At 37.1% G+C, this 26,202-nt stretch overlaps 1 protein-coding gene and 1 non-coding gene across 5 annotated transcripts; one reads left to right on the forward strand and one right to left on the reverse strand.

Annotated features, from left to right (window-relative positions):
- Positions 1–26,174, reverse strand: NFU1 (NFU1 iron-sulfur cluster scaffold). Of its 4 annotated transcripts, none has more exons than XM_042932565.1 (8): positions 26,021–26,174; positions 23,098–23,198; positions 17,512–17,584; positions 12,201–12,267; positions 7,935–8,049; positions 3,633–3,693; positions 1,979–2,153; positions 1–161 (listed from the first exon to the last, which is right to left on the reverse strand). In XM_042932565.1, exons 1-8 carry the CDS (start codon positions 26,080–26,082, stop codon positions 117–119), a joined length of 699 nt encoding a protein of 232 aa, XP_042788499.1. In that variant the 5' UTR covers positions 26,083–26,174; the 3' UTR covers positions 1–116. The 4 variants fall into 4 exon arrangements, with proteins under 4 accessions (XP_042788499.1, XP_042788497.1, XP_042788500.1 ...); XM_042932563.1 differs by having other exon boundaries at positions 17,512–17,647; XM_042932566.1 differs by lacking the exon at positions 26,021–26,174 and adding an exon at positions 25,390–25,488 and having other exon boundaries at positions 17,512–17,647.
- On the forward strand, positions 6,190–6,296 carry LOC122216720. The gene has a single exon (XR_006201071.1). It is a non-coding gene; the product is annotated as a U6 spliceosomal RNA (small nuclear RNA).
- Positions 26,175–26,202: the final 28 nt, after the last annotated feature.

A 26,202-nucleotide genomic window follows, 5' to 3' on the forward strand; every position in this document is an offset into this window, starting at 1 on the left:
TCTGAAAAAAGGGCATATTTTATTAATCCTCAAGTTCCTTAGCAGATTAATAATAAAAGCTTGGTATATATTATCAAGAAGTCCAACTGCTGGGCCCAAAGAAAACTCTAATTATTTCAAGGTGAGTTTGCTTCTTTTTCATCAGATTCATCATCCATAACCTAAAACAAAAAAACAAAAACAAACAAACAAAACAAAGAGAATTTAAGAATTAAGAAAAGGATTAGAAATTGCTATTTTCCTGATTTTTACTCTTACTTGCTTACCTGAAATACTCTATAATAACACATGTCAATCCATTAACCACAAATCTATCAATAGTCCCCAAAGCAAAAGGTCTGTCTTATAACCTGGAATCATAACAACACAAAAGCCAATTTAATATTAACAAATTAGTTAAGTAGTGGTCTCTTTTGCTTGTCCCCCCAAAAATCTTTCAGTAGCAGAGCCTGAGCTGGACACTGACTATAGTGATTAACTAAAGGGGGTTTCCTAGCCACAAGACTAATGTAATGGACTGTATGTTTGTGTGTTCGTTTGTTCTTCCCAACAGTATTCTATTTACTTAAATATATTCTGGGGAGCCACACCAAACTGTTATTATAAAAATATATATTAGAAAAATGAATCTCTAAAAAAGTAAAGAAATAAAAGATCATACTAGCAACTAATTACTTTGGTCTTACTCAGATAAAAATTCATTTTAAACCTTAGAAAAATATGAAGACATTTATTTCTATGAAGTTAAAATATTAGAAGAATACTAACAAACGCCTGATTTAAAAAATGAAAAGATTAACATCTTTTCATGGGTTAACATATTACTCAGAAAATAAAGACCAGCTCCTTTGAAGAAGAAAAGAGTTATATAAACCTAAGGAACATTTTTTTGTCTTCAACACACCTACTATAATTAAACACCAATTCAAGTTTATAATGTAACTACCAATTCATTACCCCATCCTGGACAAGTGAACAAAAATGTTCCTTTGTCAATCCACCAAAGTGTCAAATAATCCAATTCTTTAAAAAGACACGTAAGGCACAGAGAAGATAATGGAACAAAAATAAGTTTTTCTCTTTCTTTTTTTTAATGTTTATTTTTGAGAGAGGGAGAGCGAGCGCATGCACACAGGAGGGGCAGAGAGAAGGGAGTAGACAGGATCTGAAGTGGGCTCTGCACTGACAGCAGAGAGCCCGATGTGGGGCTCAAACTCACGAACTGTGAGATCATGATGAGCTGAAGTTGGACACTTAACCAACTGGGCCAGCCAGGTGCCCCAGTTTTTTGTTTTTTTAAATCTTGGGGCGCCTGGGTGGCTTGGTCGGTTAAGCGTCCGACTTCGGCTCAGGTCATGATCTCGCGGCCCGTGAGTTCAAGCCCCGCGTCGGGCTCTGTGCTGACTGCTCAGAGCCTGGAGCCTGTTTCAGATTCTGTGTCTCCCTCTCTCTCTGCCCCTCCCCTGTTCATGCTCTGTCTCTGTCTCAAAAATAAATAAACGTTTAAAAAAAAAAAAAAAAAATTATTAAATCTAGAAGAATCTGGTTCTGATCCGACACTATCATGGAAAAATAATTCTCTTATAGTTTTTCTTTTGGGTTGAGTAAAAATTACATCCAAGGAACTGATATTTTATAATCAATCTCAGCAATACTCAATTCAGAGAAATTTGTCAATCACTTCCTATTTTAGGCAGAACATTCCTAAATGTGGAAAAATATTTCCAAATACTTATTTAATACAAACAAAATATACAACGTGCATAACACCCAGGGCTAGGTGTTGCAGAGGAATACAAAGACCTGGATACGATTACAAGTCTCTCAAGGAACTTACCCATAAACAAAACTCTGAAACAGACACACTGAAAGAGGCTTTGGACCAAAGCAGAGCTTAATTTCAAGCAGAGGACTGATAAGGCCTTCAAAGAGGAAATGGCAGGCATTGAATCTCAACTGTCATATAATATTGGCATACCTGTTCTACACCCTCTACTTCTGGAATATAAAACTGCAGCATGTTCTGAATTCCATTTTTCAGAGTAATCATTGAACTGGGGCAGCTGGTACAAGAACCTTGGAGTTTGAGCTGTACAATGCCATCTTCAAAGCCTTTATAGATAACATCTCCTCCATCTTCCTGCACAGTTGGCCTGCGGTCATGGAATATTTGTGATGTATGTAAAAGAACTGATGTATCCATCAAAAAAATTTAAAACAACTCAGGGCTTAGGTGGTATACTGGTAAAATTCACAAAGTTAGAGCTACCTATACAATAGAGAATGAGAACTGTAGTTAGTCTCATTGGTGACTCTCTTTTTACTCTTGGATAAAATGCCAAAATTCATTCAAACATTTTCCACTTATTATATTTTAATCTTGCTTGTTAATAATCTTTTCAGGCATTTAAGATCTCAAATTTCCAAAAAATTACAGGATTACTTAAAATATACTCATTCATTTCTTTTGAATGAACAGCAGCAGACTGACATGACACATGCTGGCTTTTTTTTTTCCAGGTAAACTAAGTATCAAAATATAACATTAATGCAGAAAAATGCATAAACCATGTATGAACAATTAAATGAATTTTCACAGTGTGAACACACATTTGTCCCAGGCCAACACACAATTTTAGCACCCCAGAAGTCCCCTTTGTACGTCCTCGCAACCAAAGGTAACCATTTCCTAATTGTTATTACCATTGTTTAATTCTGCCTGTTTTTTAACTTTATAATTTATAAATATAAATTCTATTTAAAAAACACACAGTATTTACTTTTTCGTATTTGGCTTATTTTACTCTTTATGAGATTCTTCCACATCATCACATAGTATTCCATTAAGTGAAAATGCCAGAATTTATCCCTGCTATTGCTGACGGACTTCTGGGCTAAATCAGGTTTTGGCTTTTACAGATTCTTGCAGATGTGTTTTGCTATACATATATATGATTGCTGGGCATATACCTGAGCATGGAATTGCTGGGTCAGGAATGCACATACATTCAGATGTAGTAGAAATGGCCATATAGTTGCCCTCTGCCCAGCTTCTCATGCTCTAGCCTCACACCAAAAATCAGCAAAATGTCCCACGGGAAGCCTTAATGAGCTTCCCTTCTCTCTAGGATCTTGTGTGCTTCAGCAGCTCTCTACTGTTTTCAAACGAAAGAAATTTATTGCATTTTATCTAGCTTTTCTGGGAGTTCTCACCGGGACCACTGCTCTGCTACAAGCAAAAGGGTAAGCCTGCGGTTCTCCACTCATTGAAATTTACTCTTTATGGGCAACAGCTTGAAAAAAGTACTTCCCTTTTCACAATCTTCCCGAACACTGTTTAACTCATTTTTTCATTTTAAGAAATTTGGTATTACAACAAATCAAACCTAGATGGTGACTGTGAACAATAAAGTCCTTTGTTATGTTTAGACAGACTGTTTTAACATTTTGAGTGAACAGATACAATGTACAGACTTTAAATTCAACTGCCAGGGTTATCGATTGTGGTTTACATTTACTTGTACTTATTAGAGTTTTGTTTTTTTTCCCTCATGGACAACTAAAAGTAAACTGCTATTATGAACATTGCCTCTGCAGTATATTTGATTTCGGGCAGAAAGATGAGCACATACCGTATTCTGGTATCTAACAGTTCCTTAATCATTGCCACAACTTCATCATCTTCTTCAGATCCTAGAAACGATTACAAATAAAATATATTAACAGTAGAAATTTTATATCCATGCAAATACAAGTATTAAAACAGGATGATTTTAACTTAATGTCTCATTAAAAAATAAAAGCACAGAACATGTAACTTGGTGTGGTGATACAAGACAAATGGAAATGATGGCTGGGGAGATGAAAAGATCATTCATTTGATTCTCTGAAGAAAAATTAAGGAGCACGTCAACTTGACACATGGCAATACAGGTGAGTAACGGACATAACTTGACCTACTAATGATGTTTAGGGTTTGAATTTTTTTTAGTTAATACATTTGTAAACTTTCATCATCTTCAAGGATTGAAAAATGGCAGAGAAAAAAAGACTGACTGGATTCTGATGGAAACTTTGAGACACAAAAGCACACCTACTTCATTAGTTAAGTTACATTTTTAATTTTTAAATTCAGTGGTTTTCAAGATGACAATGACACTAAATATAGATGTAAGCTTTGTGGAAATTTCCAAAATGTGCTACAAATGTGAATAAAAAAAATCAGTTTTTTCATTTTGGGTCATTTTTGTTTTTCTTTTACTTCATAAGGTTATATACCGATCTTAGCCAATGCCTTTTTAAGGGTTAAAAAACATTTTTTTGAAAATAATAAATAAATAAAATAAAATTTTTCTGAGAAATTTACCTTTAGGAAAACTAAAAATACAGGTAATTCAAATTATACTATAATATACACTGGAATTCTGACACCAATGTAAGTAATAATTATCAATATTAAATTATATTAACTTTGCATCTTTTTTTAAAGTTTATTTACTTATCTTGAGAGAGACAGTGTATGCACACGCCTGCACACATGGGAAACGGGCAGAGAGAGGGGAAGAGAGAGAATCCCAAGCAGGCTGTCAGCACAGAGCCTGACTTGGAGCTCAATCTCATGAACCATGAGATCATGACCTGAGCAGAGATCAAGAGTTGGACGCTTAACCAAGTGAGCCCCAACTTTAAATCTCTTTTTTTTTTATGTTCTTTGCTTTTTAAGTCTATTTATTTATTTTTGAGAGAGGGAGCGAGTAGAGAAAGGGTAGAGAGAGAAAGGAAGAGAGAATCCGAAGCAGGCTCTGCTGTCAGCGCAGAGCCCTATGAGGGCTCAAACTCATGAACCATGAGATCAAGACCTGAGCCGAAATCAAAAGTCACATACTGAACTGACTAGGCCACCCAGGTGCCCCTTAAATCTTTTTTTAGTAAAAGAAATGAAATATAATAAAGTTAAAATTCTCTTTTGTCAAAACCTAAATTCCATTCCCCACTGTCACTTCCATAAACAACCACTACCATAATTTAGTGTGTATCTTTCTAGAATATTTACATTAAATTTACATGTACAAATTTATACAGATGAGATCCCACTACACATACCATTCTATACCTTCTTTCTATCTAATATAGCCTACAGTTCCTTATCAGCATATATACATATGCCTTAAATTTAAAATTTATTTTTATGTTATTTTTAGAGAGACAGAGTGTGAGTGGGGGAGGGGCATAGAGAGAGGGAAACACAGGATCCAAAGCAGGCTCCAGGCTCTGAGCTGTTGGCACAGAGCCTGACGAGGGGCTTGAACTCATGGACCATGAGATCATGATCTGAGGTGAAGTCAGACACTTAACCGGCTGAGCCACCCAGGCACCCTGATATATCTCAATTTTTAAAATAGCTATACAGTAATTGTATAGATTTCTTTTCATTTAGCTAATTTCTCAGTTATTTCAGTTGTTTCCAGTTTGCTACTATTTCTAACAATCTGCAGCATATACACTCTGGTGTAAAGAATGATCAGTGTACTTTTGCAAATGTATCTATGAGATAAATTCCTAGTGGTGGGATATTTGAGTCAACACTTGTGTATTTTTCAATTTGGGGAGCTGTAATCAAGCGGCTCTACAAACACTCTATCAATTTTACATATATATCCACCAAGAACACCTATAGCTGTTTCATGCATTATTTGAAGTTTGCATAAATGGTATATATGTAAGAACCTGTAAATAAGCATATCCTTTGATTTTCCTTTTTCAATTAATATTTTCTTTTATATCTTTTCACATTGTATCTCCCAATCTAGTTCATTCCTTTTAATTGCTGATGTATTTTTTAAATATTTCAATGAACATGCTTCATGTACTGTTTTATGTACATTTATAAGATTCATTTCGGGTATGTATCTAGAAGTGGAAGTGTTCATCTAAAAGTGACTATACAAATATTTGTGTGTGTACATATACATGTATGTAAACACACACATGACAGTATCTTTGTGATACTAGAGAAAGGACAAATTTCATCAACAAACTGCAATAACCACAGCTAATACTTATTAAGCTCCATGTGCACTTACTCTTCCAAGTGCTTTCCACAAAATTAACTTATTCAAAAGGTACAAAAAGCACAAACCACAAAGAAAAAGATGAATATATGTGACTATATTAAAAAGAAAAACTTCTGTGCTTGCTTCAACAGCACAAATACTAACACCGGAATGAAACAGAGAAGATTAACATGGACTCTGAGCAAAGATTATGTGCAAATTCATGAAATGTTCTGTCTTTCAAAAAAAAAGGAAAAAGAAAAATTTCTAAATGACAAAATCCTAAACACAGTGAGAAGGTGAGGAATGGTTAGGGAGGTTATTTGCAATGAATATACCTAACAAAGGACAAACACCCAGAATATTTTTCAAAAACTTGCTAAAATCAACACAAAAGAGACAACTCAATTTTTAAACAATGGGAAAAGATTACGAACAGGAAATTTACTGACAAGAAAAATAATGGCCAGTAAACATATGAAAACCTTCAGGCTCAGTGTTGATCAAGAAACTGCAACTAAAACAGGATATCATTTACACTTAACATACTGATTTAAAAAAAAAAAAAAAGACAGTAGGTGATGATAAAGATGTAAGTTCAAATTCTTATATATTGCTAATTAGCATATAAATTAAAATAATTTATAATACAGCAATTCTGGTTTGAGGAACATATTATAACAAAACTTTTCACATATGCACAGACTTGTACAAGGTTGCCCACTACAGCAATGTTTGTAATAGAAATTAGCATAAATAATTCATTTGACCATAAGGAACAAATTAAGTGTAGTTTATTCATATAATAGAATACTATCTAGTACTTAAATAAACTAGAACTACATTTTTTCAAAATGGATGTATTTCAAAATATGCTCAGTGAAAAAAGGCTAATTGCATATAATATACATTAAAGTTTAAGAACAAAAACCAATACTATATATTCCCTGCAGAGACTTTTATGTGTGTAAAAGTTTGAAAAACAAACCAAGTTTCCACAAATCTCTGGAAGTAGAAAGGGGAAGGGATGCGGGTTGTGGAATTTTGGTTGTGTCTTTAATGTTTTACTTAAAAATGGGTATACAGCAATTGTGGCAAAAAACTAACATCTATGAAATCCGAAAAGAGAGAAAATTGATATACATTGTATTATTTTCTGTATGTTTGAAAATTTTTTTTTTTCTTTTTTCTTTTTTTTCAACGTTTTTTTTTAATTTATTTTTGGGACAGAGAGAGACAGAGCATGAATGGGGGAGGGGCAGAGAGAGAGGGAGACACAGAATCGGAAACAGGCTCCAGGCTCCGAGCCATCAGCCCAGAGCCTGACGCGGGGCTCGAACTCACTGACCGCGAGATCGTGACCTGGCTGAAGTCGGACGCTTAACCGACTGCGCCACCCAGGCGCCCCTGAAAATTTTTATAATTGAAAAATTTAGTTTTAGATAATCAATTTATACACAAGTTTTCAAAAATAATGGATGAAACTAGTATATGTGAAGTTCTGTTCCGCCTGGAATTGGTTCCAGAGTTAAATATGGTACAATGATAAAAATCTGCATTCTCGTGACTACTTTTTTTTTTAATGTTTATTTATTTTTGAGAGAAAGAGAGAGAGACAGAGTGTGAGCAAGCGAGAGGCAGAGAGACAGAAACACAGAATCCAAAGCAGGCTCCAGGCTCTGAGCTGTGAGCACAGAGCCCGATGTGGGGCTCAAACTCACGAACCATCAGATCATGACCCAAGCTGAAGTCGGACGTTTAACCAACTAAGCCACCCAGGCGTCCTAGTATTCTCATGACTTTTGAAATCAAGACAAATGTGAGGAAAGTAGAAACTTTTTTTAGAAAATGAAAATAAATATTAATTATCCAACATATTACCTGCTTCTCCCGAAGATGTTTCCTCAGTAACTAAGGGTAAGCCAGAAGCAAAGAAATCCATGATTGTTGCATAAATATCTGGTTTCAGTAAATTCCAGTCTAACTCTTCACTTTCCTGTAAATATTTAAAGGAAAATGCTATATTTCTAATCAAAAGCAAAGACTAATACCAAATAACACCCTGACTCTTTTAAGAATCGTTTCCTATATATATCCTATACTATGTAATAGCACTCATTTCTGGAGAACACATGTTAATTCCAGTTCTTAATAGATCTGGTCTATACTGACTTTTAGAAGATATAATCTTAGAACATTCCTCATGCATTTATTCATTCATTCATCAAACTTGTGTTAAGTGTGCTGGATATACCATGTCTTGTATAGGGGATAAAGATATTTTTTCAGTGGTGAAGAGAGTTAAAATACTGCATGAATTCTGTGTTTAGAGAGAATGATAAAGAGATTTCCCATTCTTTTAAAGAAAATAGGATACAGTTACTTGACCAAATATACAAGATAACCCCCAAGTATTCAAAGAATTCAACTTACTATCTTACTCAAGAGTAGAAGAAATCCAATGACACAACTGTAGAAGCAAAACATATAATATGGTGTCTTATCTATGGCCGTTGTGCTAGAGGGCTTGTGGACCTCCAACAAGCCTGGCATCCTTAGGAAAGAATACTTAATTATGTGACCTCTGTGTCGGGTCAACTACTTGATTCCATTAAAAAAAGGCAGGATTGGGGCACCTGGGTGGCTCAGTCGGTTGAGTGTCCGACTTCGGCTCAGGTCATGATCTCACAGTTCATGAGTTCAAGCCCCACAACAGGCTCGGTGCTGACAGCTCAGAGCCTGGAGCCTGTTTCGGATTATGTCTCCTCTCTCTCTGCCCCTCTCCGACTTGCACTCTGCCTTTCTCTCTCAAAAATAAACAAACATTTAAAAAAAAAAAAAGGATTATGGGGCACCTGGATGACTCAGTTAGTTAAGTGTCCAACTCTTGATTTTGGTTCAGGTCATGATCTCACGGTTCATGAGATGGAGCCCCGAGCCCTATGCTGGGCTCTGCTCTGACAGCATGGAGGCTGGTTGGGATTCTCTTTCTCCTCTCTCTCTCTGTCCCTACTCCATTTGCACCTGCATTCTTTCTTTCTCTCTCTCTCTCAAAAATGAATAAACTTAAAAAAAAGAAAAAAAGGATGGGATTATTAAATATCTAAATAGTACGAACATCTGAAAAGAGAAAGGGAGCATGTTTTGTTTTAGTTTTTTAAAGGGGAGCTCTTTAGGAGGAAAAAGTATTAGATGCAATCCATTTAGATTCTCAGGAGATTAACAGCTAGTGCCTATCCTTAAATACTATTAAAAATGAGTCTACATGCATAAAAGGGGCTATTTTTGTCATGGACTAAGAACCAACTTAGAGACAGTACACAGAAGACAAGATAAATGCGCACTGCTGTGGATATAAGAACAAAACTAGTGAGTTGCCTTAGTGATTGGGAATGGGAAATAGTTCTAGGTAACATTTTAATAAATTATTTGGAAGATGGATCAGAGGGCTACCTCAAAATCTTCATCAAATAGTGGGTTCTAGGGGCATCTAGGTGGCTCAGTCAGATAAGCGTCCATTTCAGCTAAGGTCACAATCTCGCAGTTCATGAGTTCAAGCCCCACATCAGGCTGTCTGCTATCAGCACAGAGCCTGCTTCAGATCCTCTGTCCCCCTTTCTCTCTGCCCCTCCTCTGCTTACACATGCTCCCTTTCTCTTTCTCACTCTCTCCCAAAAATAAATAAACATTTAAAAAATTTTTTAAATAAAAATAAATAACAGGCTCTACTGAATAGGGAAATATTGATAATAAAAAAAAAGAAAACTATTCTGAAGTTGTCTACATGGGGGAAAAAAAAGCAGTTTATTTATTTAGAAAAAAATAAGAGGCACCTAGCTGGCTCAGTTAGTAGAGTATGTGATTCTTGATCCTGGGGTCATGAGTTCAAGCCCCATGTTGGGCATAGAGCTTACTTAAAAAAAAAAAAAAAAAATACTGAAAGTATCAAAGTTATTTCAAAGGATGGAAGAATAGAAAACTATTTTTACTCTGCTAAAGAAATGAATGATTCAGGGGAGCCTGGGTGGCTTAGTCGGTTAAGCATCCAACTTCAGCTCAGATCATGATCTCATGGTTCACGGGTTTGAGCCCCAAGTCAGGCTCTGTGCTGACAGCTCAGAGCCTGGAGCCTGCTTCGGATTCCATGTCTCCCTACTAAGCATTTTTTAATAAGCATTAAAAAAAAATTTTTTTAAAGGAATGAATGATTCACTTTAAATAAAGGGAAATGGGCAATAGCCAAAGTTATCAAGTAGATGAGATAGTCTATAATGAGGAAGGTAACTGAAAGAAAACAAATCTACTACTCTACCTATTAAATATCAATATATGCCCTAACTTAGATTATTTATTAGTTATATCATGTCACTTAAGGAAAAATAGTGGAGCTAGAGAAATTCCAAAAAGAGTAACTAAATTATAAACAAAAAAGGAAATAAAAGATGACTTATCAAAATCAAATCAAAGAAAAAAAACAACTCTGAAAGACATAATCACATGTTTTCATCTAAAAAAATTTTTATATGCCATGGCCTGTATATAAAAGGACTAAAAAAAACTTGTTAAAATAAATACATAATTTGCCATTTATAAAATGAAGACAAGAATACCTAGTTCTAAGGATTAAATTAGATAATATATATAAAGTACTTCTGCTATGTAAATGCCATATCAGACACGTTGGAAATATTAAACAAAAGCTGGTCCTCCCCCGACCCTTAAAAAATACCAAAGAAAGCAAATTAAAGAATAGTAAAGATAGGCCAGATGTCTCTAAACTGGTAAAGACATGGGATCAGTCAACACAGATTTACACACCACAATCCTTTTGACAGAAACCTGAAAATTTAATCTACGAAATCTTACATCATTGTTTCGTTCTACAAAAATTTCTCAAAGTGCATAGTATGTGCCAGGCATTGTTCCAGGTGAATTTAACAAGATGGACAATCTCTATCTTTAAGGAGTTTACATTCCAGTATAGGAAAGACAGGTAATAAAATTAACCGAAAAAGAAAGTGACTAAGTGACAAGTACAACGAAGACAATAAACAGGGTAATGAGCTCCTGGACAGATGGCCACTTCAACTAATATGGTCAAGAAAGGACTTTCTGAGAATGTAGGGCCACTAACACTTTCAACAACAGGGAAAAACATTTTACAATCAGGATATCCGCAAGAACTATGGCCATTGGGATTGCCACCACGGAGGAAAACCCTCATTCTCCTCCACACATAAAGAGCTACAAGAGAATGCTGGACTATTTGTACCATGTCACTAAACCAGTCCACTGTTATCAGTCCGATCCGTGCATCAAGAACTCAGAGCAATCCTTTCAAATTGCTTAAGAAGAGTTAAATGGAAACTTTCAATTTTGACAAGATACTGAAAAGTGATTAAGTTCAGTGCATACATATCAACGGACAGATCTAAAAGTATACATAGTTCAAATTTAAACAATTCATTTCTCACTAATCTAGTAGACTTAAAAATGAAACCACCTCTTCTAGCAGATACCACTTCAGCTGTTGGATCGGGTAGCATATTTACATAGATTTTTTTTTTGACACTTAGAGGTTAACCAAGTGCTACAGAACTACACAGTGCACTGCTCATATTACAGCAGGATGTATAATGTGGGAGATGCCATGATGAAAAGAGCCCATTTCGAATGGAGACACATATTCATGCTGTTGGTCAAATATAGAAACATATAGTTTGATTATTTGTTTCTTTTTACTCTCTCATTTTAAATTAAGAACTAGTAAAAATATCAAAGCCACCAATAAAATTTCAATTATGAAATAAAAAAGGATTAGTAAAAAAATAATAATTGGAGCCTAAATTCTAGTTCTGCCCAGGTTGAGTCCTGGCCCTGCTGTAGGGTAGATATATAATCCTGGATGCTGCATTTAACCATCTGAAGCTAAAGTTTTTCTCTTTTGAAAAACAAGGGATTTGGATAATTTCAACTTGAAAATTCTACTTAATAATTAACTTGAGAAATGCGAGAAGTAAATTTAACTTGAGATTTTTAGTACCAATATGCATAAAACACATTAAGAAAGGAAATTCGGAAAGGAATGTTGGACTCGGAAAAAACTAAAAGAACTTCACATCTTATTTTATATAATCCTATGTTTACCTTTGTAACAGTGATGAAATCTGGTCCAAAAAAGACACTTTTTACTCCTTCAATCCTAAATAACTGCCTGTGAATAATAAAAAATAAGAGATAATAAAATGCTTTATTATAGAAAAGTTTAAACATAAAGGTGGAGAGAAAAGTAAAAGAGCATTTACATACCCATCACCAGCATGAACAATTCACAGCCAACAATTATCAATTCATGGCTAATCTTGTTTCATCCTCTTACCCTCTGATCTAGCAATTACTCTTAGGTAGTTACCTAAGAGGAATGAAAACATGTTCCACAAAGATGTGTACATGGACCTTTATAACAGCTTTATTTATAAAAGCCAAAAAAATATCTGGACACGTCCATCAATTAGTGAATAACTAAACAGACTGTGTGTACCTGTACAATGCAGTACTACCCAGCAATAAAAAAGAATAGACTACTGGCACATGCAAAAACAAAGAGGACTCTCAAAAGCATTGTGCTAAATGAAAAGAAGCCAGGGCTGCCTGGGTGGCTCAATTGGTTAAGCATCTGACGTTGGCTCATGGTCTCATGGTTCGTGAGTTTGAGCCCGACATCGGGCTCCACGCTAATGGTATGGAGCCTGCTTGGGATTCTCTCTCTCCCTCTCTCTCTCCCCCTCCCTTTCTCCACTCTGTCCCCACTTGTACTCTTTGTCTCTCAAAATAAATAAATAAACTTAAAAAGATATGTAAATAAAATAAATGGGGAAGGAAGGAAGGAAGGAAGGGAAGAAGTCAAACACAAAAGACTATATGGTGCCATTTATACGAAACTCTAGAAAAGGTAAAACTGTGGTGGCAGAAAGAAGATCAACAGTTACCAGGGTGACAGATGTGTGAACTAACTTTACTGCGGAAAGCATTCTGCAATACACATGTATATCAAGTCAGCACACTGTATACCTTAAATTTACACAATGTTTTACATCAATTATATCTCAGCAAAGCTGCAATGCATTGCCATGAAACAAAATAGTTACCAGGGTATGAAAATGAAACAAGAAGAATGAGTGCAAATAGAAATGAGGGATTTCTGCAGTGATAAAAATGTCCCTATGTTTTTATTTTAGTGGTAGTTATACAATTATATATATTTAACAAAACTCTGGACTGTACACTTAAAATTGGTGAATTTCATTTCATATAAATTATACCTCAATAGGGACGCCTGGGTGGCTCAGTCGGTTGAGCGGCTGCCTTCGGCTCAGGTCACGATCTCGCGGTGTGTGAGTTCGAGCCCCGCGTCAGGCTCTGGGCTGATGGCTCAGAGCCTGGAGCCTGCTTCCGATTCTGTGTCTCCCTCTCTCTCTGCCCCTCCCCTGCTTGCTCTCTGTCTCTGTCTCTCTCTCAAAAATAATAAACATTAAAAAAAAAAAATTTAAATTATACCTCAATAAAACTAATTTTTAAAATCCTCTAAGATAGGAGGAAGGGAGGATTATAATTTGAAAAGCCCCTACGGGATTTTGAAATGCACCTTCCTTCCCGCATCACTGATACATGTGCCATACATATCTAGTATACACTCCAGAGCAATTTCCTTTTTCCCTTATCCCCTTTTAGGAATAAAAGCTGATATACTTCAAAAAAGGTTACAGTTTACCTTTTCTTTGTCTATCATTGAAAGAGTGTTACTGGAATTACTATTTTTTTTTTGACGTTTATTTATTTTCAAGAGAGAGAACAAGCAAGCACATATGCACACAGAAGAAAGGGAGATAGAGAATCCCAAGTAGGTTCCCGCTGTCAGCACAGAACCTGATGCAGGGGTAGATCTCTCGAACTGTGAGATTATGACCTGAGCCAAAATCAAGAGCTGGACACTTGACCGACTGAGCCATCCAGGCGCTCCCTGGAATTACTATTTTTAAATTATTTAGGAATTTGTCTGAAATGATGTCACCCAGGTCCTCTACACAACCATTCAACATTAAATTTATAAGAAGTTACAAGATACTTGGTTGCATAGTATGATCCAATAATCCCAAGCACAGACCTACAAGTAGGTCCTCTGATTGGCTCTGTATATCTGCACTGTTAGCAAAGCTTTTTTTTTTTCCAAATGAAAGGATGGTGAGAAAAATCAACCCAATCTTTGGGCCATGTCAGTCAGGGGAACTGCTGTAGGCAAGAGTTCATAGGTTCTGTCCCTAAAGAAAGAAAAAGCTGGAAAAGTGTTTCAAATAGAGTAAACATGCTTTGCCATTTAGGTTACTTTCCTTAGGACAATTCCAACTCCTACAATGTCCAAGATATGACACCCAGAACTGAACACATATCCCAAACGTAGTCTGACTTACTCAGAGTACAAAGACTGTTACCTCTCTTGAGCTGGACACTAGGACTCTGTTAATGTTTGACTTTTTTGAGTACTGCATCATATCCAACAGAAATAACTGAAAGGTCAGATTCTTCCATCCTGTAATTGTGCTATTCATTTAAAAAATTTAAATAACAAGGCTTAACATTTGTTCCTGTTAGATTTTACCTTACTTGCTTTACCCTATCATTTTAGCTTAGTGAAACTTAAAAATTCCTCTGAATTTTGCCATGTAACATACAAACAATTCCTCCCACCTGAAAATTGATAATTTTATCATTATTAATGCTGCTGACAAAGAGAATTATTGAATAAACATGGCAACCACAGAAATACTACAGATACTACGGATCCTCTTACATGTCTCTAGAGACAGATTTACACTCGACTTACATTTCGTTGTCGGTGTCCATAAGGATAGTGAGAAACAATTCAGATGCCTCTCTGAAGTAAGATACACTATCATTTACTCATTCATTCAGTTACTCATTCAACAAATATTTGAAAACTTGCTAAATATCTGACACTGTGCTAAATAAACACCAGAGATACAATGATGAGCAAGACAAACTGGTCTCGGTTTTTCAGGAAGCTTACATTCTAGCCTACAGCAAAAACATTCTCTGTTAAAACAACAAAAACGAGATTAGTTTTGCTTGACTGAAGATAATAAATTCTGTGAATCCAGGAAATGAGCTACTAATTTGAAAAGGGCTTTTGCCAACTGAACATCTGACAGAAATAATCTCCAACTTATCTGTAAGTGAACAGAGTCTTCTTACTTTTATATTCTTCCTAAATACAAAAATACATGAATTCATTCTTGATGCAAACATTTCAAACTATTTATATAAAGTGAAAATGACTCTTGACCATCCCTGCCCCCAAGTTCACTGTTACCAGTTGCGGGTACATTCTTCTAGACCTTTATGTTACTGTATTTTTGTTTTGTGTTTTTTAGCTTTATATACATAATAATCATATCGTACTCACTGTTTTTTTTTTAATGTTTATTTATTTTTGAGAGAGAGAGAGAGAGAGAGAGAGAGAGACAGTGTGAGTGGAGGAAAAGAGAGAGGAAGACACAGAATCTGAAGCAGGCTCCAGGCTCTGAGTATCAGCACAGAGCCCGACGCAGGGCTTGAACTCACAAACTGTGAGATCGTGACCTGAGCCGAAGTAGGACACTTAACCAACTGAGCCACCCAGGTGCCCTGTACTCACTGTTCTGCAACATGCCTTCTTCACTTAACTGTATGTCTTAGAGGCCAGTCTGTGATAGTAAATGAGGGTTCTCCTCATCTTTTTTAATTATCTGCAGACTATGGATGAACAAAGTTTACTGAACTCTTCCTATTGATGAATATTTAGGTTGTTTCCAACAGGTTACCATTACCAACAAGGCTGTAAGGAAAGGAACATCCTTGTATCACCTTGTGTACCTATGTGGATGTTGTCTAAAGTGGTTTTCAACCCCACTAGTAACTTGTGAAATCAATTAGGTATTGAACAGGACTTTAATACAATACAACAGAATAGAATAAAGAGAACAAGAAAAGAAATAAGAATGTATTACACACTGTCAGGATGAAAATTGTCCCACTGAATACCTGTGTGTAATCTATCTAAATACATGTGTATATATGTACTGGGTTGTAATATAAAATGTTTCTTAGTGTCACCTGCATCAAAAAGTATGAAAAACAAATGCTCTAAGATATATTGTAATAAGTGGCATCTGTAGGTCAAAGGAAATGTGCATTTTTATTAATGAGAAATTAAAAAAAACACACCTGAGATAAGCATATTTCTGGTTCCCATAAATAAGACATACAAAACAGCTGTGTGTACAGAAGTAATCTAAGCTTTACTTTCCAAATATCCCTGGCAATCAGTATCAGACTTACATTACCAAAAATTTTAATTGATGTGGACTCGAATATTTTTTTAGGTTTATTTATTTATTTTGAGAGAGAGAAAGAGAGAGAATGCACACACACAATTGGGAGAAGAGCAGACAGAGAGAGGGAGAGAGAGAATCCCAAGCAGGCTCTGTGCTATCAGTGCAGAGCCTGACACAGGGCTGGATCCCAGGAATCGTGAGATCATGACCTGAGCTGAAATCAATCAGATGCTTAACTGACTGAGCCACCCAGGCGCCTCAGGACTATAATATTTCTTATTATAATGTCTCTAACTATTATTAAAAAGAGGTTCATTCTAATAATTTTATCATTTGTCCTTCATCTGACATACATTTAACATGTCTTAATCTAGTGAATTTTATTTTTTTTAATGCTTATTTTTTTATTTTGAGAGAGAGAGAGACAGACAGACAGACTGTGGGGGAGGCCAGAGAGAGAGGGGGACAGAGCATCTGAAGTGAGCTCTGTGCTGACAGCAGACAGCTTGATGCAGGACTCAAACTCACAAACCGTGAAATCATGACCTGAGCCGAAGTCAGCCACTTAACCAAATGAGCCACCCAGGCGCCCCTCTAGTGAATTTTAAAACGGTCTCCCAATGACTGGTCTTTAAAAAATCATGGCAAACCTGATAACTATTATTATTTATAGTTCTGAATGGAATATTTTAGAAACTATTTCATTTTGAAATATCTAAAAATTTAGCTATCCTTAGGGAAAAAAATTAACAAGTTTTCACTGTTTTTTTATAAACAGTTTTAAATATTTGGAATGAAAATTTATATTATCATTTTAATAAATTTTTTTAAGTAAAAATACAAATTCTTATTTAGCTATGATATAGATCTCTCAAATACATCACTTTTCAAGGGTTCCCTAATATCAACTATTATTTTCCTTTATCTCTTACCTGAAAAGAAAATAAAGCATTCTTTACGTTGAAAACAGTGCAGTACACATAAAAATGCGATTACTAAATGAGGCTGCCTCACCCCCAAAGTCAGTTATGTTTCTTGGTAAAAGCAAATAAGAAATAGCAATATACCTAGCCAGAGGGGAGCGAAATGCTGCAGCTGGTGTGGGAAAATCCATGGTCCTTGTCTCAAGAACTGGTTTTCCTGGAATAAATTTTAAACTGTTGGGATTTGGGGTATCTTGTGTTTGAATAAACATGTATCTCACTAAAAGAGAAAAAAGAAGAAAGAATGTTACTCCAGAAAAAAAACGGTAGTTAAGTTTATGGACTATGAAGTGCTCATTTTCAAAGAATCAAAAGAAGTAAAAAAAAGAAAATAAAGCTTTATTGTCCAAGCTGATGAAATAATTTTTAAAGACAACAATGAACTTTATCAATATAGGATAAATGCATTGAATTTTATATTAATACTGATTATTTGGGGCTCCTCGGTGGCTCAATTGGTTAAGCGTCCGACTTTGGCTCAGGTCATGATCTCACGGTTCATGGGTTCCAGCCCTGTGTCAGGCTCTGCACGGACAGCTCAGAATCTGGAACCTGCTTCAGATTCTGTGTCTCCCTTTCTCTCTGCCCCCTCCCCCACCTGTACCCTGTCTTTCTCTCTCAAAAATAAACATTAAAAAAAATTTTTTTAAAGAAAAGAAAATAAGGCTTTATTGCCCAAGAAGCCAAAATAATTTTTAAAGACAACAATGAACTTTATCAATATAGGATAATTGCACTGAATTTTATATTAATACTGATTATTTAGTTTTGTTACTCAACACTTTCTACCAATATCCTACTTTAAAAAAAATTTTTTTAATGCTTATTCATTTTTTGAGACAGAGAGAGAGAGAGAGAGAGCGAGCATGAGCAGGGGAGGGGCAGAGAGAGAGAGACACAGAATCGGAAGCAGGCTCCAAGCTCTGAGCTGTCAGCACACAGCCCAACGCAGGGCTTGAACCCACAAACAGTGAGATCATGACCTGAACCGAAGTTGGCCAGTTAACCAACTGAGCCACCCAGGCATCCCAGCAGTATCCTACTTTTAACGAGGAAGGCATATCATCATTCCAGAGTCTTAAATATATTTTATTTGTTGACTTAGTACTAATGGCTATCGTAATCATAAATCATTATAACCATGATAGTAAAGACAATAAAATGTTAATTCTTTTCTTTCCAAAGTGCTTCCATTCTTTTATTATTATTTTTTTAAATGTTTATTTATTTTTGAGAGAGACAGAATGAGAGTGGGTTGGGGCAGGGAGAGAGGGAGGCGCAGAATCCGAAGCAGGCTCCAGGCTCTGAGCTGTCAGCACAGAGCCCGATGTGGGGCTCGAACTCACGAGCTGTGAGATTGTGACCTGAGCCGAAGTCGGACACTCAACCAACTGAGCCACCCAGGCACCCCTCCATTCTTTTATTTCTTTAAAAAATGTTTACGTATTTATTTTGAGAGAGAGCACACGCATGTGCATGTGTGTGCACAAGGTGGGGAAGGGCAGAGAGAGAGGGAGAGGAATCTCTAGCTGGACTGTGGACCCAATGTGGAGCTCAACTCCAGAAACCATGAGATCATGACCTGAGCTGAAATCAAAAGTCAGATGCTCAACTGACTGAGCCACCCCAGAAGTTACTGGTTACCATTCTTTTAAAGACAAATTTATAATAGTAACTAATATTTATTGTGTATGTACTTACTACATGCCAGAGACAGGGCTGAGTGCTTTATATATATTTAAGCCTTTAATAATACTATGAAGAACCCCTATTACAGTAAAACCTTGGTTTGCAAGCATAATTCATCCTGGAAGCATGCTTTTACATCAAAGCAAATTTCCCCATAAGAAATAATGGAAACTCAGATGATTCATTCCACAACCAAAAAAATATTCATATAAAAATGATTATAATACTGTAATATAATATAAAATAATACAGAAAATACAAAATATAAGGAAAAAATAAACAAATTAACCTGCACTTACCTTTGAAAACCTTCGTGGCTGGTGTGAGGGAGGAAGGTTATTGTGTAGAATGACTTTTCACTATCACTAACAGAATCACTGAGCTGTCTACGGGCTGAATGGACTCTTTTTCTGCCTGGGGGCCAATGTATATGCTCACACGGATGTTGACTACAGTACAGTATTAATAAATTTTTGTCATATACTGTATTTAATGTAACTGGCAATAAAGCAGCTGAGGAAAGGTCTATATCTGCAGGCAGCCTGACCTAGAATGAAGCGAAGCATTCCTAAGCTTACTCTTGTATGAAAAAGCAAAGGACTGTCCCTAGGTGCTTTGAAGTGGCAAAAAATACACTAGTGCCAGCTGTGGGCCCCTCCCAACGTTCTGAAAAATCACTGATTTCTGCCAAACACCACGGTCTGAGACTCAGCATGTGAGCATGGGAGACGATCACTCACAACCCCGCAGTGAGAGAGAGAGAGAGAACTACTGGCTCAGTTGTGATCATGTGACGTCTGGTGTCATGTACTACTCATATTGCAAGACATCGCTCGTTTATCAAGTTAAAATTTATTAGAAATGTTTGCTTGCCTTGCAGAACACTCGCAGAACAAGTTACCCACAATCCAAGGTTCTACTGTATTCCCATATTACAAATGAAGAAACTGAAGCTTACAGTTAAGTAATTTGCCCAATGGTATAGTCAGTGACATTATAAATTATCATGAAAGTGGAAATCTATGTGAATTACTTTCTGGAATATTTTTAACTTATCTTTACAGGTTCTTCTTTGCCTCTTCTAGGGCCAAGAAGGAATTAAGAATGAATTCATTAAAGGAGTAAAAAATGAACAGAATCTTCACTCTCCTACCTTGCTATTATGATAATAGCTTGTAGGACAGAAGATAGTACTGGGGTTTTAATAGTCTTAAAACTACTAAACAGGTCCTGATTATTTATTATGAAAATAAACCTTCCAACCAAAACAAGACAATTCTCATCTTAGAGCAGTACACTGAAATAGATTAATTTATTTAATAGTTATCATGTGCTGGGCCACGATGCTAAGCACTCTCTGTGAATTATATAATTTAATCCTTCCATTCTCTCAAGGAAACACCGTTTTTATCCTACTTTATAAATAAGGAAACCAAAGCTCAAAGTCACTCAGCTAATCAAGAGACAGAGACAGGATTCAAGCCCCACCAATCTCCTACCATGGACTTGCTTGACCACTATACATACTGCCACTCCACACTTAGTGTCAAGCATTCAGAGGAAAATACATTTAAGATCAGTCTTCCTATCCTGTCATAATCCTCGTATCATACGTCTAAGGAAAAGCAGTAAAATATCAAAAAGCAACAGTTTTATTTTTTTTTAAGTTTATTTACTTATTTTGAGAGAGAGAGAAAGCGTGAGTCTGCTTCAGATCCTGTGTGTGTGTCTCTCTCTCTGTCTCTCCCCCACTCATGCTCTGTCTCTCTCTCTCTCAAAAGTAAATAGACATTAAAAAAGAAAGAAAGAAAGGACAATCACCAATTTCTATAAATATAAAGACAACAAGCTTCTTTTAACCTTGGTTATGACCAATCACTTGGTAAGGCCTTTCTTAATAATTTATTGGTAACCAAAATCTCTGCACACATTAAACACTCTACCACAATATTTGAAGAATTAAATCTGGTATCTTTCTTTCTTTCTTTTAAAAGCTTTTATTTGAGAGCGAGAAAGAAAGAGTACACAAGTGGGGGAGAGGGGCAGAAGAAAAGAGAGAGAGAGAGAGAGAGAGAGAGAGAGAGAGAGAGAATCTCAAGCAGGCTCTACGCTCAGCTCAGAGTCTGACGTGGGGCTCGATCCCACAACCCTGGGATCATGATCTGAGCTGAAATCAAGAGTTGAATGCTCAACCAACTGAGCCACCCAGGCACCCCATGGCATTTTTCTACTCAGTCCATCTGTGTACAACTATACACGCAGTAAGAAAGGTTTTTAGAAATACTTGAAGGTAATAACTGTAAACATGGGGCGCCTGGCTGGCTCAATCAGAAGGGCATGCCACTCTCGATCTGAGGGTCATTCAACCCCCATGTTGGGTGTAAAGATTACTAAAAACATAAAAACTTTAAAAAAAACTATAAATGTAAAAAAAAATTTAGGACAGCATAATCTATATATACTTTTTGAAGTAGAAAATATATGATAACACAACATAAACTTTCTCTCTTAACAACGAGCAAAGCTATTTCAAAATAGTAATTTGACTAGGGATTAACAAAATCATTCCAATTATAGTCTAAACTGGATTTAATTTGATATTTCAGAAATGACACCCAGGTCCATCACCCAGAAAGATACCCCTGAATGTGTCATAAGGGTTCCAACAAAATAGACTGATCTAAAATAATTTTCCTATTATGCTTGGTCTAATAGGTAATAGGTAGGCAGAAGCTCTTCCAAAACTATAGATGTATGGTGCTTAAAGTTAGTATCAAAGACTATAATCAGTGGGTTTCCCATTTGAAAAGCATGAGGACCACGTAATTCCACCCTACAAAATTTAATGCTATTTTTTTTTTAAAGTTTATTTATTTTTGAGACAGAGAGAGACAGAGCATGAACAGGGGAGGGTCAGAGAGAGAGGAAGACACAGAATCCAAAGCAGGCTCCAGGCTCCGAGCTGTCAGCACAGAGCCCGACGCGGGGCTCGAACTCACAGACCGCGAGATCATGACCTGAGCCGAAGTCGGACGCTTAACCGACTGAGCCACCCAGGCGCCCCTCCACCCTACAAAATTTAAAAGTCCAATTAAAGTAGCTTAACATGCTGAGTTACTATTTATGCCTAAATTTTCATTCTGTGATTCAAGGAGACATGCAAGGTTCTCCTCTTCTTGCCCCAATATACAGGGGACGTAAGGTCTCTTATCTACCCAGATCTAGATCATGTGGTTAGCCAGAGTCAGCCACCTGCCAGAGTACAGCCACAAGGTGTTCAAGGCAGTGATAGAAATGGGAGAGGGCCCAAGAGCTAAATCCAAACTCTTATAGCTCCATAAGTACACAAAGGCACAGATTTACACACAGACACACAGAGACAGCTCCCAAGGTTCCCTAACCACATGACACTGGTCACAGTTCAATAATTTTCAAATCCTGTCTTCATTATTTTCAATATTAACAAAAATAAAAGAAAAAAAAAGCATGTAACATCAACAAAATTATCAAGAAAGCCATAGTTAATTGATTTGGATGAAAAAAAAGAAAAATTACATCAAAAGTACTATTTCCTGAAGCCTTGATGAAAGCTAGAAATTTACTGATTTTAGGTGCATTCTTGTCAAAATAAGAAGGGCAGGAGCTTAAAATACATACAAGTTTTTTAAACAAACCCATTTGTAACTTCTTTTTATATTTTCATTTCAGAAATCATTTCCTGAACAATGCTCCAGAAGATGTGTTATACAAGATACCGAGATTTAATAGATCTATTGGACACTGTGCTCAGGATTCTTGAAATCTAATGCCAATCATACCTGTAACAGTCAAGCATGAAGTTATGATACAAAAAAACGCCATGTTCTTTTATGCATCTGAATAGGAAATTTACAAACTCTCGTCTTTTATGATCCACAAAATTTTGAGCATAGTTTCATTAGTTTCTGAAACATAATTTGTTTTAAAGAGATGAAATTTTACCTGTGTTACATAAGGTTGCAGGCAGTGGGAAAAGTGGTCTTTGTACAAACTGATGCAGAGGCTGTTTTGTCATGGTATACAGATTCATCATAGGACAGAATCTACATTTAAAAACAAACAAAAATGACATTTCAAGAGATAATCTTCTAAGCTCAGTTTCTACTTCTTATACACACACACACACACACACACACACACACACACATATATAATGAAAATAACAACAAAGCTGAATTTTCATTCTCCATCCACATTATTTCCCCTTCTTTAGGCAAGCAATATCTGCAAACAATTTAAAAACATGAGCTCAAATGGAAATTTATAGTCTTGATAACTGAGTGTACACAGGATTGTGCAATATCCAGTGTAAGAAACAGAAATGCAACTACATTTGTGATTTATAACCTGGATTCCCAGACTCTTATGCATGAAGGATGCAAAGAACTACCAATTGCTTTTTTTCCTTCTTTTCAAACTTTAAAAAAACTAGGTGATAGAGTCACATGGTTCAAAATTCAAAGGGAACAAAAGTAAATACTTTGAAGTCTCCCTCCCTTTTCTGTCTCTACCATCATGCTTTCCTGGAGAGAACCAATACTACCTGTTCTGAAAGGTATCTCAATACTTCAAAAAGTCTAACAGAAAGTGTACTGTTCTCCTCCAAACTGCTAAAGAAGGTAATAATCCATATATGCTTTTATTTTTTTTTTAAGTTTATCTATTTATTTTGAAAGAGAGAGAGAGAGAGAGAGAGAGAGAGAATCCAAAGCAGGCTCCAGCTTTCATCACGGAGCCCGATGTGGGGCTCGATCCCACAAACTGTGAGATCATGACCTGAGCCAAAATCAAGAGTCGGACGCTTAACACACTGAGCCACCCAGGCTCCCCTATATATATGCTTTTAGACTGGAAACCTCTTAAGCCAGTGTTTGTAACTTTGGTTATTTCTCTGTGATAGAGAAGTACCAATTGGTTATTTTTTCATGGTTTTAACAAATTAAAAATGAAGGGAGAAGGGAAAACAAATATTACCAAAAAAGGAAAAAAAACTTCAGTAAAAATTTTTAGAAATCTGATGCAAGTTACTTCAAAATCCAGTTTACTTTAGAATACTATTGCTATCAGGATGCCTGGGTGGCTCAGTTGGTTAAGCATCCGACTTGGGCTCAGGTCATGATCTTGCAATCTGTGGGTCTGAGCCCCACATCAGGCTCTGTGCTGACAGCTCAGAGCCTGGAGCCTGCTTCAGATTCTGTGTCTCCCTCTGTCTCTGCTCCTCCCCCACTTGTACTCTGTCTCTCAAAAATGAATAAACATTAAAAAAAAAATTTTTTTAAGAATACTATTGCTTTCTTCAGTTTTCATTTCACAGCAGTTGCTAAAGAATTTTAAATATATATATGATCACTTAAAAATATTTTCTCTGATTATTTTTATCTGCAAACTCATTAAGGGAAGGGGTGTCTCCATTTCTGTGCCCCACAGCAGCAAGCATGACGGATGGCCTCAGTTCTTCATTTCTAAAATGAAATATTCACAGCTACCTCAAAGACTGAGCCATAAAAGGATCCAGATAATCCATGTAAAGTGCATACATCAGTGCCTAGCCTTGTAGTTAGAGTTCAGTAAATGTTGGCTACCACTATTATTATGTGATAGGTGCCCAATTAATTACTGAATGAGGTTTAAGGCTTGGGGTGAAAACATTTTTATCCATAGCTCACTGCCTAAATCTTGACTATGCTGGAATATGGGAATACACACTGAAGACCGGTATTCTTATCCCTTAGGCCCACAGAAAAGGCAACAGAATGGATGGATACTGTGACACAGATGAGTTTAAAGTGACAAATAGTAAAGGAGGGGGGGGCCTCGGTGGCTCAGTCGGTGGAGCCACCAACTACTCTTGATTTGGGCTCAGGTCATGATCTCAAGGTTCAGGAGATAGAGCCCAGTGCCAGCCTCTGCACTGGCAGCATGAAGCCTGCCTGGGATTCTCTCTCCCTCTCTCTGTCCCTCCCCTGCTCATATATTCACTCTCTCAATCTCTCTCTCTCTAAATAAATAAACTTAAAAAAAAAAAAAATAGTAACGGTAAGTTAAATTCTTCCAGTAAGACATCTACCAAAACAGCACAGGGGGATAGTAGGTGGCTAACAAATCTTTCAGCAAACTTAATGCTTTTAAATTTCAAGGACATCGTTAGCACTAAAATCCCTAACATTGACTAGGTGAAACCCTGTAGGCCCTTTTGTCCTTTTGTTCCAGTGGCAAAATCAGGGTGACACCTACTTAAGTTATCAATCCTTTTCATCTAACCAACGTTGACAGATGTCACTGGGAGGCCAAACTCAAAGGCGGGTTGCACAAAAGGGGAAAAAACAAGGCAACAGGGTGGCTCTAGGTGATACGGGGGAAATCTAGGGGTCTAGATTCTCATCAGAATTCCATCACTTAGAAGCTATATGACCTCGTACAGGTCACGTCCCCTTTTCTGGGCCTACTGAGAAAATGAGGAATTGAGGTATTTTCTCCCATTCTGTAGATATTTTGATTTGTGTTTAAAAAGCAGAGGGACTGCACATGATGGAAAGGCTGGAGGGGACCACACTGATTTTTAAAATATCTCCTCCGTGGGGTCTCTGCAGCCAGTCTCTGCGGGCCTCCCCACCGCAGGGATTCAGGCGCCGGATTTCAGCGCCTGGGACCGGGCGCCGCAGATCCCGCCCGAATTGCGGGCGCAGCGCCGCCTCACCGATAGGCGCCCACCTCGGGGCGAGACCCCCCAACTGAAGCGATGGGGGCGCACCCGAAAGCTCGGTCAGGGGCATTTCTGCCCACCCCGCTGCGGGGGCAGCGGCCACTCCGCTGGTTAACTAAGCCCAGCGGCACGCCTGTGCGGAGCTCCTGGCTCGTCACCTACCGCCTACACAGCCTTGCAGCTGCAGCCGCAGCTCCCCAACCCAGCCGGGCCGCCGCTGCCATCTTAGTCCGAGTGCGCAGCAAGTGGGGCAGCTCTCGCCGCTTCGCCGACGGGCGGAAGCACCGCGCAGGCGCAGGCCGGCCAGAAGCGGGACAGGCTCCGTGGAGAGCGTACCCTGCCGG

Source organism: Panthera leo, chromosome A3 (genome assembly GCF_018350215.1).
Source record: "Panthera leo isolate Ple1 chromosome A3, P.leo_Ple1_pat1.1, whole genome shotgun sequence".
Lineage (NCBI taxonomy): Eukaryota > Metazoa > Chordata > Mammalia > Carnivora > Felidae > Panthera > Panthera leo.